The 14,995-nt window shown below is 43.5% G+C and overlaps 1 protein-coding gene across 7 annotated transcripts in view; it reads left to right on the top strand.

Moving 5' to 3' along the window:
• Positions 1 to 14,995, top strand: part of LOC311023379 (dedicator of cytokinesis protein 3-like) — a 229,237-nt gene that overhangs the window by 179,012 nt on the left and 35,230 nt on the right. For 5 of the 7 annotated variants that reach the window (XM_084025179.1, XM_084025180.1, XM_084025178.1 and 2 more), the window contains exons 15-26: positions 1,007 to 1,131; positions 1,644 to 1,806; positions 2,270 to 2,376; positions 2,754 to 2,925; positions 3,387 to 3,484; positions 3,743 to 3,826; positions 7,887 to 7,987; positions 8,413 to 8,494; positions 11,336 to 11,506; positions 12,223 to 12,408; positions 14,086 to 14,278; positions 14,800 to 14,927. In XM_084025179.1, coding sequence (XP_083881305.1) covers positions 1,007 to 1,131; positions 1,644 to 1,806; positions 2,270 to 2,376; positions 2,754 to 2,925; positions 3,387 to 3,484; positions 3,743 to 3,826; positions 7,887 to 7,987; positions 8,413 to 8,494; positions 11,336 to 11,506; positions 12,223 to 12,408; positions 14,086 to 14,278; positions 14,800 to 14,927 — 1,610 coding nt within the window. The remainder of the gene's footprint in view (positions 1 to 1,006; positions 1,132 to 1,643; positions 1,807 to 2,269; positions 2,377 to 2,753; positions 2,926 to 3,386; positions 3,485 to 3,742; positions 3,827 to 7,886; positions 7,988 to 8,412; positions 8,495 to 11,335; positions 11,507 to 12,222; positions 12,409 to 14,085; positions 14,279 to 14,799; positions 14,928 to 14,995) is intronic. The other 2 variants (XM_084025182.1, XM_084025183.1) reach the window with 1 other exon arrangement.

A 14,995-nucleotide genomic window follows, 5' to 3' on the forward strand; every position in this document is an offset into this window, starting at 1 on the left:
TCACACATCTTAACAATGCGTATCACACACACACACACACACACACACACACACACACACACACACACACACATACACGTACAGCCTCCCCTCAGGCAGTGATAGAGCGAGTGTTTAACTCCCGTCTTGATACATTAAGGGTGACATCTCCTCTCTAAGGAAAGCTGAAGTGATGAATGAATCCTCACGTTAACAGATCATTAGTCCTGTGTGTGTCAGAGGTGTTCAGCCACTGTGCTCTCTTCAACTGTGTTTGTGGAAAGGTTTTTATATATAAAATGTGTGTGTGTGTACTGGTGCAGTGATGTGGGGAAGGAAGGTGGGCTCACCCGAGGGTCTTTTCTGGCAGAGAAGCTTCCACACGGTGCTGGGGAGGCTTCAACCCAACGCTTCATCCAAAGAGCGCTCTGATCGCTTATTTTAATGTTTCCATGAAAGCAGTATCTTGACAATATATCAACAATCTAACCACTGTTGATATCAACTTTTCATGATAGACTAGCATCGCCACTTAGCGTTTATTATCTGTTTGGGCGAGATTTTCAACTTGAGGCGCTCAGAGCAGGAGCACAAAAATAAAGTGTCACCTATATGCTCTCTGCTTATTGGGAACAATTGCCAAAATGTTTTTGTGGTCTGAAAAGGGCGTTATGTGGACACAGGCTCTATTCCTCCCTTTCATATCCACTTCTTAAAGGAAATGACTTTGCCCCTAACCAACAGTCCTTTAAGGGTAATCTGGGTTAGGTCTGGGGTGACCCAAAGCCAGACCGAGCAGTAAAAAGATCCACAACAACATAAATCACCTTTAAAGACACATTTAACTGCTCTGTATACACTGTCCTTGTTGTCCTCTTGGGTCTTTTCGTGATCACTGTCTTTTTGTCTTGCAATAAAAAATAAATGAAGACATTAAATATCCAGGTGCTGCAGACTTGTCAAGCTGCATCAGGCTTCTCAGTAAGGGTTCTCAGGTGACACGTCTCTTTACTTGTCCATGTCCTAGGGGACATCCGTAACGACCTGTACCTGACGCTGGAGCGAGGGGACTTTGAGAGAGGAGGGAAGAGCGTTCAGAAGAACATTGAAGTCACTGTCTATGTGCTGTACGCCGATGGAGAGGTCCTCAAGGTAGGGAGGCAGCACTGCAGTACCGCCCTCACTGCAGACAACTTCAGTCCACCATTTTGCTCCACGGTTGTCTTTTCTTGCTGTTGAAATGTCCCCGACCCTTTGTCCTCCACGACACGGAGTGTTTAGTGTTCCACAATGAAATAAACACCTTCATCAAGAAGGTGTGACACTTCGTCACCAAAACACCAGGTGATTGAACATATCAAAGATCATGCAGGTGTCCTCGTACAAACACAGAGGGGTCAGTCCATACACACATCTTCTCTTTGACAAAACACACTGATGAGCTGAGACAAGAGATTTCACTTCCTGGAGAGCATCACTAGATATAGAAGTACAGCATGGTTGATCAGCTGAGAAGGACAGCTGATCAACAGCCATGAAGGTGATCGCTGCAGGGTCAGGATGTTTTTGTTTGTTATTTTTTCATATCTTGGGCCCAATGTCTCATGCAGTCAGGTACCTGTAGCCCTTCATGCATGTTACTGTCCCTCTGCTGCCCCCTGCAGGACTGCATCAGTCTGGGTTCAGGAGAGCCCCACGTGCCCGAGCACCGCTCCTTCGTGCTCTACCACAACAACAGCCCTCGATGGAGCGAAGTGATCAAGCTGCCGATTCCCATCGACCGCTTCAGAGGCTCCCACCTCCGCTTCGAGTTCAGACACTGCTCCAGTGAGTAGTGGTGGTTTCAGTGATACTTGCTGGTACATGGAGAGGTTTTCATTCAGATACTTCACAGTTATGACAAAATGTGCCTTTCTTGGTGTACAAAATTATCTTTTAATGGTCAAACATCATATGTGTAATTCATGCCAAAAATGATTTGTTTATTGCCATTGACTACTGTACATTTTATTTGATTTTTTTTACAAGATAAGGGCCAGTGGTGGTTCACCGGAAAGGGTGGGACTTACCCTCACAGTAAACAATATGCTGCTGAAGTGGTTATACATACTTTATTAACTACATTGATCTTCAGAGCAGTCATTTCCAAATGTTCTTTATTGACCCAATTTCACTGTTCAAGTCCAGTAATGAAATCAAAGCCAGGAGGCGGTTTACTGCCTCACAGTAAACTACCTGTCTGTCTGTCTTTCCCTCCCCTAACTGTCTGCCTTTCTGTCTCACTTCACAGCAAAGGACAAAGGAGAGAAGAAGCTGTTTGGTTTCTCCTTCACTCCTCTGATGAGGGAGGATGGAACCACTCTGTCAGACGAGAGCCACGAACTTTACGTCTACAAGGTCAGACATGATGGTTGCACCGGACCCAACAAAGTCAGTCGGCCTTTCCCTTTCAAAAGTTACACCGTTGCAATGAGGCTACTGCAAAGTGCACACAGAGGGGGCATTACAAAGCCTTTTGAGATATTTTTGAACTAGAACATGATTCTGGAGTGGATCATTGAAGGTGCATGCTAAACTGTCAAAATGTGCTATATAAATATCCACAGTGTAATAGTTAAAGATGATTTGCGGCAATAAGCCCACCTAAAATGTGCAGTTGTACAGCGTGATTTGGTGTTTGAGATTTGTGAGGACTCCCATTCAGACAAAGTCATCGTAATTGTGTTTGAAAGTAGCATTTTCCATTGTTTGTCCCCGTCTTGTTTTGGCCTCAGTGTGATGAGAACACCACCTTCAGCAACCACGCCCTGTACCTGGGCCTGCCCTGCTGTAAAGAGGACTTCAACAGCTGCCCCAGCATCCCCTCCAGCCTCATTTTCCAACGCAGCGCCAAGGAGGCCTTCTGGATCTCCACACAGCTGTCCTCCACAAAGCTCACTCAGAATGGTATGCAGCCGACCCAACTGTAGTCTTTACTCTCCGGAGACAGTTCTTTAAACATCTGTTGATCTTCAGGTCAATTTGAACCCAGCAATTTAAACCATCAGAAAATGATTATCATCAAAACTGTTTCCCAGGTTTATCCTTCGGGTTATTCATGTTTCTTTATTGACAACCTAAATAACCCATTACATAAAACATAACCCACCACAATAATCTGCAGTCCTATGTCATGTTTAGGTCACAAATGTTGCATAGTACAGTAGGAAACCATGGCCTGACAATCCTAGTGTATCATACAGGAGAGTTACGGTGAAACACTTTCTGTGATTCCACAGTTGAGAAGCCTGTAAAGTTTTGCTATTAGCTCTGTTAGTCTGGATTCTGGACCCTGGTGTTGTTGATGAACTCGAGGAGGCCTGACCAGTGCACCCCATCAGGTAGTTGACTTTGCTGTTGTCTTCCAGTGGACCTCCTGGCCCTGCTGAAGTGGAAGGCCCACCCGGAACGGGTCATGGACATTCTGGGCCGGCTACGACACGTTAGTGGAGAGGAGATAGTCAAGGTGAGGACAACCTGAAGTTCTCTTCACATGAATAGTTTCAGGATCTCATACTGTGTATCAACGTGCTGCAGCTCTCCATTGAAGTTAGGCTGGGAGTTACTTAGTATATCACGCTGCCCTGCATGCTTCATTCCTAAAATACATAAGGGTTTGTACCTGTTACAGGAACAGGACTGTCATATAAAGCAATCTTTTCTCAGTCATACACAAGCTCATACAGGACCTATGTAACAGTATCTGGCTGCATATGTGTGACAGTTTCTCCAAGACATCCTGGACACATTATTCTCCATCCTGGATGACAACACGGACAAATATGGACCCCTGGTGTTCCAGTCACTGGTGAGTGTGTGTGTGTGTGTGTGTGTGTGTGTGTGTGTGTGTGTGTGTGTGTGTGTGTGTGTGTGTGTGTGCAGAAACAAAGAAAGAAAGTTGCATAGTTACAGTCCTGTACTTTGTGAGTGAGTAAACAAAGTCTACAGAGAACCAACTCAAATGGAAGTCAGTCCATTAACAGGAATGACAGACTGTCAGCTTCAGTTTCATGTCACTCATGGGTGAAGCATGTTGCACGTAGACGGTCAGACCCAGGCCGTCACACAGACATGCGCTAGACAAAGTGGAGGTACTCTCAATTCAAAGGGATCAAGCTCCATTTGATTTGTCTTGGCAAAATGAGTTTCTCTCAAGACAATAGTCTCAGAGCAGCATCGCTTTGGGGCGGCTGTGGCAGAGGTAGAGCGACCCATCCTCCAATCAGAAGATTGGTGGTTCCTCCAATCCTCATGCCGAAGTGTCCTTGGGCCAGACACTGAACCCTGAAGGCCGTGCCATCAATGTGTGGATGTGTGAGAATGAGTTAGAATAGATTAGATCCTGATGGGCAGGCGGCTTCTCAGCCATCACAAATGTGTGTGAACTTAGACTGAATGTAATAAAGTGCCTTGAGTGGTCAAAAAGTGGGGCCATTTATCATAAGTGCAAAATCATAAGGACTGCTGGTTACTGATAGACAGTAGTTACAGGTATTAAACGACGTCGGTCACAGCTGCAGCTACATGTGTAAAACTCTAACAGTCTGCATCACCAACACTCACCTGTAAACATCACATCAGCTGCTAAACACTGTGAAGCATTGTCATGACGACAACACACACTGTCACTCAGAACACACAGAGGAAAAACACTACCATCACACACCAACACACAAGTTACACACTTCTTCTTTACACTTTGAATCATTTCAGTGATGAAACACAAATCAATATTTTCTTTAAAGAAAAGAGTAAAATTCTTTCACATAAAAAAAGTTTATTTAATAACCAGTTTTTTTATGTACAACAAGACGGAAATTAAATCAGCAGTTTGCTTCAATAGATATATATTTGTATTTTGTCTGTAGCATTTACTAATGTCCCCCCAGAGAGACCAGGATCCACAACATGGTCTAGAAGTGTGGACCTTATTTCATCAGCAGTTATAGCTCTTGGTCCAACCTGTCCCTCCACCAACCTGTCTCCCTGCCACTCTTCTCCCTCCACCAACCTGTCTCCCTGCCACTCTTCTCCCTCCACCAACCTGTCTCCCTGCCACATTTCTCCCTCCACCAACCTGTCTCCCTGCCACTCTTCTCCCTCCACCAACCTGTCTCCCTGCCACTCTTCTCCCTCCACCAACCTGTCTCCCTGCCACTCTTCTCCCTCCACCAACCTGTCTCTCTTCTCCCTCCACCAACCTGTCTTTCCTTGTATCTCCATGTGTTCACTGTCGCGTCACCCCCTCATTCAAAGGATGAAAAGGTGGTGCACCGAAAAAACAAACAAAAAGGATCTTTAAGAAGCCGGACTGGAAACAGGATGTGTGCAAAAAGGTGATGATGTATTTACAAAAAACAGAAGAAAACTTTACTTAACAAAGAGCACAAAATCAAACTGCGGAAAATTAATATCAAACAAACTGCAACCTCCAGGGAAGCTGCCATCTCCTAGCCTCCTAGCTATCTTCCCTCCTCTTCTTCACATTAAAAGTGCCCAGCCCCTCCCTGCTGAGAGGACCTAATCAGACAAACCTGCATGCAATCAACTTGATGAAGCTGGTGAGCAGCTGATCCAACCCTACAATCACATGCAGAAGTAAAACACAAAACTACACTCAACAAAAATATAAACGCAACACTTTTGTTTTTGCTCCCATTTTTCATGAGATGGACTTAAAGATCTAAAATTCATTCCAGATACACAATATTACCATTTCTCTCAAACATTGTTCACAAATCAGTCTAAATGTCTGATAGTGAGCACTTCTGCTTTGCTGAGATAATCCATCCCACCTCACAGGTGTGCCACATCAAGATGCTGATCTGACATCATGATTAGTGCACAGGTGTGCCTTAGACTGTCCACAATAAAAGGCCACCCTGAAATGTGCATTTTTTTGCTTTATTGGGGGTCTGGGGACTCAGAACCAGTCAGTATCTGGTGTGACCACCATTTGCCTCATGCAGTGCAACACATCTTCTTCGCATAGAGTTTATCAGATTGTCAATTGTGGCCTGTGGAATGTTGGTCCACTCCTCTTCAATGGCTGTGCGAAGTTGCTGGATATTAGTGGGAACTGGTACACGCTGTTGTATACGCCGGTCAAGCACATCCCAAACATGCTCAATGGGTGACATGTCCGGTGAGTATGCTGGCCATGCAAGAACTGGGACATTTTCAGCTTCCAAGAATTGTGTACAGATCCTTGCAACATGGGGCCGTGCATTATCTTGCTGAAACATGAGGTGATGTTCATGGATGTATGGCACAACAATGGGCCTCAGGATCTCATCACGGTATCTCTGTGCATTCAAAATGCCATCAATAAAATGCACCTGTGTTCTTCGTCCATAACAGATGCCTGCCCATACCATAACCCCACCACCACCATGGGCCACTCGATCCACAACATTGACATCAGCAAAGCGCTCACCCACACGACGCCACACACGCTGTCTGCCATCTGCCCTGAACAATGTAAACCGAGATTCATCCGTGAAGAGAACACCTCTCCAACGTGCCAGACGCCATCGAATGTGAGCATTTGCCCACTCAAGTCTGTTACGGCGACGAGCTGGAGTCAGGCCAAGACCCCGATGAGGACGATGAGCATGCAGTTGAGCTTCCCTGAGACGGTTTCTGACAGTTTGTGCAGAAATTGTTTGGTTATGCAAACCAATTGTTTCAGCAGCTGTCTGAGTGGCTGGTCTCAGACGATCTTGGAGGTGAACCTGCTGGATGTGGAGGTCCTGGGCTGGTGTGGTTACACGTGGTCTGCGGTTGTGAGGCCGGTTGGACGTACTGCCATATTCTCTGAAACGCCTTTGGAGACGGCTTATGGTGGAGAAATGAACATTCAATGCACGAGCAACAGATCTGGTTGACATTCCTGCTGTCAGCATGCCAATTGCACGCTCCCTCGATGCTTGTGGCATCTGTGGCATTTTGCTGTGAGACAAAACTGCACATTTCAGAGTGGCCTTTTATTGTGGGCAGTCTAAGGCACACCTGTGCACTAATCATGATGTCAGATCAGCATCTTGATGTGGCACACCTGTGAGGTGGGATGGATTATCTCAGCAAAGCAGAAGTGCTCACTATCACACATTTAGACAGATTTGTGAACAATGTTTGAGAGAAATGGTAATATTGTGTATCTGGAATGAATTTTAGATCTTTAAGTCCATCTCATGAAAAATGGGAGCAAAAACAAAAGTGTTGCGTTTATATTTTTGTTGAGTGTATAAACCCATAAATAACTATAGGAGTGTATAATTTATACAAATCAATTAATCATTTATCAAAATAACCGAAAGCCTTACACTAAACCCAAGGATTAAACAGACACCAAACCCCTGATAATGCTGGGAACAGGACCAGGTGAAAAGGGGGAAAAGCAGCCTTTTCACATTCACTAACTCATTTAAACCAAACACCTGCTGAGGTTTTCAGCTGAAGATCATCAGTGTTTAAAGTCATCAGGCTGAAATCATCCTGTGTTGAATGTGAGGTTAACAGTTTAGACAGCGGTGTGTTAACATGTGAACAAAGTGCTGTAAATCCACAGAGATGTGCAGGTTGTGGTTAAAGTCAGGAGAGAAGTGTGGAGAGTTTATAAACTGTGTTCCAACGGTGAAAAGGAGCTTGCTCCACATGAACTGCTGCTGTGCAGACTGTGTTAGAGTTTTACACATGGAGCTGCAGCTCTGCCCACTGTCCTTCAGGAAACAGACAAAAGCTGTAACTCACTGATGAAAACAAAGTGAAACTGCCAAGAAGCCCTAGACACAATCTGATGTTATATTCACATTCAAGACTGTCACACTCCATTGTAATTATTTTAACACTTCTTCTGTGTTTATCAGGTGTTTATCATAAACCTCCTCAGGGACAGTAAATATTACCACTTCAGGCCGGTGATGGACACATACATCCAGAAGCACTTTGCTGGCGCTTTGGCTTACAAGTGAGTGTTTTCCATCCATCCATCTAATACACTCATTTTAAAAGCTATGTGTGCTGCCCTTCAATTTAATGTTCCTGATTCTACCAACCCCCCTGATGTCAAGATGGTTTGCATTTTCCCAATCTGGTAGAAATGTTCCATAAAGTTTTTTTGTTATTTCTGGTTCGTTACATTAATGAATGTTCATGAGTCAAAGAAGATCCATAGGGGTGTGCATTTGTTGCTTTTTTTCATGTGTTCTTCTGAAAATACCAGTCAGGCAACATCACAGGTCTCGGCTATGTTGTTCTCCTTTTTTTGTTTTTACATTTTACAGATAGCAGATCCAGAATTCTGCTCCATCCCTTCTGCAAAAGAAAAACAAAAGATCTGCTCAAATGGTATGTGTCATAACTGAACAGTGTTTAATGTTTGCTGTGTTCCAGAGAGCTGATCCGGTGTCTGAAGTGGTATATGGACCGCTCTGCCGAGGTGGTCAGACAGGACCACATACAGGAAGCAATGAGGGTAAGAGCCACTGACTGAAGCTGTCTGTCATCAATGACTTCTTGCCAGAATCAGAAATGGTGAATTTCCAAGTGCCAGGTGGCAGCTCACCTCCAGTTCTGAAAAGTGCTCTAAACTTGCATTCTCTCTACTCTACTCCTCTGGTTGTAAAAAGAAGTCTGATTGTATAGAAGTCTATGAGAAAATGACCATACTTCTCTCTTGATGTAGATGATCTCAGTAAACATTGTAAACGTGAGTTTATGGTCTCAATCTCTAGTTTCAAGTCTTCTTCAATTCAGCACGATGTTCATTTAATACATTATGGTCCATTTAGAGTCCAAAAGTCCAGAAAGCAGGGGATGCTTTAGGGGCGGGGCTTACCTGCTGATTGACAGGTCAATTTAGAGTCACACAGACCAGAAAGCAGGGGATGCTTTAGGGGCAAGGCTACCCGTTAATTGACAGGTTGCTACCAATGCAGTTAGCTACGAAGATGACTTTAACACTTAGCTGTAAAGTTGACCTTGAATTATGAAGCTACCTTTCATAGCAGCTTCAATCCAGAATCCAGATGGATCCAGATCCAGTAAGGGTGCTGCTTGGGGTGCCGCTCTGCTGCTCATCTTTATCAGATCCACCCGTCGCTCCTCCCCACACTCCAAATATGGTCACGTCCTTCACTGGTTGCAAAAATCCAAGATGGCGACATCTAAAGTGCTGGACCCAGGGTTTTAAAACTGTAGTCCACAAACACACGGGTGACCAAACAAGGTTTGGCTCCTCCTGTCAGAGGGACGTGACTTGCTGGTGACACCACTGAAGAGCTTTAGATGTTTTCAACAGACGAGTTCAAACCTTTTAACAGCAGCTGTTAATGGTGCTACCTACAACACACTGATCTCCATTCATTAGTGTCCCATAAACCTGGAGACTGATTAACACCATCTTTGCACTTTACCTTATACAACCACAGGCTGCCAGAACTACTCATGAGATCATTATAGGGAGATAGAATTACTTTAATCCCAGACTGGGAAATTAGATCATGATATGATATGATGAGATCAATTACTCAAGTAAACATCTGCATGTAACATTATAGCCATACTTCTTACGCTTCTAATGCAATTCTGTTTTATCCATATATGAAGCTTCCAGTGTTAGTTCTTATATTTCATGTCATGAAGAAAAAGGGAGACATTTGTTCTCCTAAAGGCGTCTCTAAACACTGGATACCTCTGTGTGTGTTTTCTTTCTTCCCTTTGGCTTTCACACACAACGTATTTGACTCATATTCCAGTTGTGACCCTGCTGCCGCTTTTATCTGCACAATGTTTTTTTAACACACAAATCAACCAGCTCCTCCCACCGAGTGTGCTCGCACCATAGTCACCATTGCATTAGTATTGCAGCTCAGAATAGATGTGAGCAGATGTCGAAATGTACCACATTTAGCAGACAGACTGTTCGGCACAGTAAAATATTTATCAGACTCAAACATCCATCCCAAATGGGTCACACTGTGGTATAAATGTGGACGGAGTGAATTATTGATCGTTTTGACACATGCTGCAGCTGTGGGGGTTTATATGCGACAGTGACAACGGTGTCCGGAGGCATTATGTTTACAGGTTGTATATTCTCGTGAATCTTTATCTCAGGGACAACAAATGCCCTCTTTGACTCAAGGATGAATTGATTGTAATTTGGTTGTCAAAGGTCACTGTGACAACGTTTTTGGCCGTGACTCAAGAATGAATGTGCTAATTGTGACAAAAAACACGAAATACCTTTTATTTTTAAATTCCTTTAAGGCAAGGCAATTTTTTTTATATAGCACCTTTCAACAACAAGGCAATTCAAAGTGCTTTACATAAAACATTCAACACATTGGAAAAACAAGCAATTAAAATACTATTAAAATAAATAAAAACAAGAATTTAAAAGCAATAGAAATTACAGTGCAGCATAAGAAGTTCAAAGATAGTATTGTTTACTGAAAGGCAGCAGCAAACAGAAAAGTCTTCAGTCTGGATTTAAAAGAGCTGAGATTTGCAGCAGACCTACAGCTTTCTGGAAGTTGTGGTGCATAAAACCTGAAGGCTGTCTCTCCATGTTTGGTTCTGACTCTGGGGACACAGAGCAGACCTGTCCCAGATGATCTGAGAGGTCTGGATGGTTCGTAGCTAAGCAGAAGATCAGAAATGTATTTTGAGTACATTCAGTGCTTTGTAAACCAGCAGTAGTATTTTAAAGTCAATTCTTTGACAGACAGGAAGCCAGTGTAAAGACCTGAGAACCGGAGTAATGTGATCCACTTTTTTGGTCTTAGTGAGGACTCCAGCAGCAGCGTTCTGAATTAAAATTTAAAAGCCCTGACTATATAATTTGGGTCTGAGACATGGATGAAATGGCAGGTTGACTTGTTGACGGAGGCAGAGAACCGCATAGCAGTAATTTGAGTTATTCATATTTTACAGGCCTGTCTGTGTCTGCAGTTTCAGCTTTTATCTCACAAACTTTGCACTCATTCACCCTTTTACGAAGCTGAGCAGCTTCTCTGTCGGTTTGCGTTTGGATTTCTCATGTGAAGCTGTGTACAATTATCAAATGTATCTGAAGATTTTTGGCATATTCAGGGGACTGTTTTTTATTTTTTAAATCAAATATATTTGTTGATTTCTACTCTTAGAATATATGATATGGTTTAATGCAGTGTGATAGTGTGATGGTACGGAATCAAAACAATGGTTATTTCACTTTAAGAAGTTCCAAAATATATTAAAATGTAAAAACATAATATGTGTTTACTTTTTCTATTTTTTCATCTCTCTCTGTGTGATTCTCCGTCCCCTTTAGGCCCTGGAGTATCTCTTCAAGTTCATCATCCAGTCTCGCATCCTTTACTCCCGGGCCACCTGTGGGATGGAGGAGGAGCAGTTCCGTACCAGCATCCAGGAACTCTTTCAGTCGATCCGCTTCGTCCTCAGCCTGGACAGCCGCAACTCAGAGACCCTCATCTTCACTCAGGTCAGAGACACTCTACACTCTACAGATTATACAATCTTTATTTCATTGTTCACATCACAATGTTGAAGTCAGGTTTAAGTATATATAAATAGCAATTCACAGGCTAACTGAAAGGGTAGACCAGTATATATATATATATATATATATATATATATATATATTCTATATATATTCTATATATATAAATATATACACACACACACTAATATGACTGCCCTCTACTGCTCTACCCTTTCAGTTTGCCTATGAATTGCTTACACTTAATGCTACTGCTAATCGCTAGAATACACGTATCCTAGCATCGCATGTAAACTCAAAATCACAAATGTTCATATTGAATTTAAACTGTATTTTGTCACTATAACAGACCTTCACAGCACCTACCTACTGCTAATTCTAGCGATTAGCATTAGCACCAAGGCTCTGGAGTTTAGCTATTCTTTCAGTGATCACCTTTTTTCACAGTTGAAACTGCACCTTGTGGTCTTTGTAGTTTAGATGAGACTAATCAAGGCATTTGCACATTTGCTTTTAGTTAATATATGTTTCCTTTTAGTGGCTTGAATGTGACTCTTATGCACCCCTTTCTACTTGTACCTGGGACAATTCCTCGTTTCCCTCACCTTCTCTTTTCAATCTCCCACAATTCTTTGCACCACCCTTTGGGTCCCTATTATCCCTCCTGGGCTTATTCCCTCCACACCCATACATCACAGGGCTCCCAGCCTTGTCCAGGCCCAAATCAGGCCCCAGGTCCTGGCATCGGGCCTACCGCTTCCTTAGCACTAGCCCCTGCCCCGGGTCAAGCCCAGCCCCCTGCCCCAGGACAGGCTCCTGGCAGTGGGCAAGCCACCTGCACTCAGGCCTGGAGCGCCAACGCTCTGCGGCCATCGCTGCTGTCAGTAAGTACATGTCCGGGTGAAAACCTCAGCACCCCGTTTCTTGTGTTGCTGCTTGTGAGCCTAACGTCACACACAGTCCTGTGATCCTACTTCACCACCCCCCTGTACCCCCCATGGAGTGACTACTTTCCACAAGCACACGATCCTGACCCGAGCTGCACCCACTGCTTGGTCTTACCTCCATTGTTCTATGAACCCACTGCATCTCCGAGTCCTCTAACTGAAAACACACCGTGTCTCAGTCACATGAGAAGAATCAACACAGTCTCATGACAGTTTGTCAAAAAGTCACAAAATGTTTACTGAGTCGACCAAGTTTTCCATTTTTTCTATGTCGCTCAGCAAGAGTTTGAAATTAATGTATTTCAATTATTTTGTATTGTTTGTGCTTGCACCACAATATTTTTTCCCCTGTCACTCGGGAAGACATTACGCAACAAAACCATAACCAATCAACCACAAATTAGGTTGAGGCAACAACCCAACGTTAGGTTTAGACAACAAAACCAATGTAAGGTTTAGACAACAAAACCAACGTTAGTTTTAAACAACAAAACCAACGTTAGTTTTAAACAACAAAACCAACGTTAGGTTTAGACAACAAAACCAACATTAGGTTTAGACAACAAAACCAACGTTAGGTTTAGACAACAAAACCAACGTTAGGTTTAGACAACAAAACCAACGTTAGGTTTAGACAACAAAACCAACGTTAGGTTTAGACAACAAAACCAACGTTAGGTTTAGACAACAAAACCAACGTTAGTTTTAAACAACAAAACCAACGTTAGGTTTAGACAACAAAACCAACGTTAGGTTTAGACAACAAAACCAATGTTAGGTTTAGACAACAAAACCAACGTTAGTTTTAAACAACAAAACCAACGTTAGGTTTAGACAACAAAACCAACGTTAGGTTTAGACAACAAAACCAACATTTGGTTTAGACAACAAAACCAACGTTAGTTTTAAACAACAAAACCAACGTTAGGTTTAGACAACAAAACCAACGTTAGGTTTAGAGAACAAAACCAACATTTGGTTTAGACAACAAAAAACAACATCCTTCCTTTTTCAAGTTTGTTTTGTTGCTTAACGTCGCCCTGACTGACAGAAAAAGAAGTTATGCCGCAGTACGAATAAAGTGGATTGATTTCACTCTGCATGAAATCAATGGATTCCATTTTGGTTTGTTTTTGTTTTCACAAACTGCTGAGACTGAAGGTGTGATGCACCGGTCGGATCATTTTAGCGTCCACCACACTGCCCCACCTGCAAACATATGCATCAATCAGCTGATCTTGACCGGCATGCACTGTATGCATCATAGTGTCACAATTGTCAGGACTGATGTCTGAGAGATGAGGACAGAGACACTGAGTGCCATGAGAACATCATGGCTAAATAAATGTTATGTAAAGTTATGTTCAATAACACAAACTTTGTCTCTCTCTCACACACGCCCATCCTAGCACCAAAAAGAATGGCTCAAGAAGCACTTATGAAAGTAACACCTACAGCACATTTGTCTGACAAGAGCTTATCGACCAACCAATCAGAACTCAGCTCCACATTAACCTTCAACCCTCTCTCTCCTTCTCTCCTTGACGCACTTCTTCCCCTCGCCCTCCGTTAAAACTACTCTCATCCTCTTCCTTCCTCCCTCGTCTTCCTCAGGCCGCTCTGTTGAACTCCTTCCCAGCGATCTTTGACGAGCTGCTGCAGATGTTTACGGTGCAGGAGGTGGCGGAGTTTGTGCGCGGCACTCTGGGCAGCATGCCGTCCACAGTGCACATCGGACAGTCCATGGATGTGGTCAAACTGCAGTCCATTGCCCGGACGGTGGACAGCAGGCTCTTCTCTTTCCCAGGTAAAGCTTTTAGCTACAACACAAACCTTTTCTTCTGATTTATTCTTTTCTATAAGGAGCAGGACAGTGTGTCAGTACAAAAACAGCAATACACCTGAACAGTTTTCATCTAAAGCTGTGCACACACCGGAAGAACTGCCCGACTCGCGTCGGTAAATTCGGCGTCGGCTACTTAATATGGCCGACTCGAACAACGACATGGGCGGTTCACACCTACGGAATTACAGCCGACGCCATACGTTCTGCGCTTGCGCGAGATGTAATGTCTCCAAAACAACAGGCGGCGCTAATCTGTATTGTGGGCCAAAAAACACGAAAACCGGAAGTACCTGAGCAGATGGTGTCACCTGAAGACATAAGTGTTCATTTTTCATTCTTCACATTTAATCTCAGCTCATGTTGGCAGAATATATTTGTAACCACACCACCAATGTAGGTATTAATCTGCTGAAAACATCCTCTACTCAATGTATTACTGAAATAAATATTGAACTAAACTGTGTGTGTGTGTGTGTCCTCAGAGTCTCGAAGGATCCTGCTTCCTGTGGTCCTGCACCACATCCATCTCCATCTGAGGCAGCAGAAAGAGCTGCTCATCTGCTCTGGAATACTCAGCTCCATATTCTCTATTATCAAGAGCAGCTCAGTGGTAACACACACACACACACACACACACACACACACACACACACACACACACACACACACACACAGTAT

Source organism: Eutrigla gurnardus, assembly GCF_963514095.1.
Source record: "Eutrigla gurnardus genome assembly, chromosome: 2".
Lineage (NCBI taxonomy): Eukaryota > Metazoa > Chordata > Actinopteri > Perciformes > Triglidae > Eutrigla > Eutrigla gurnardus.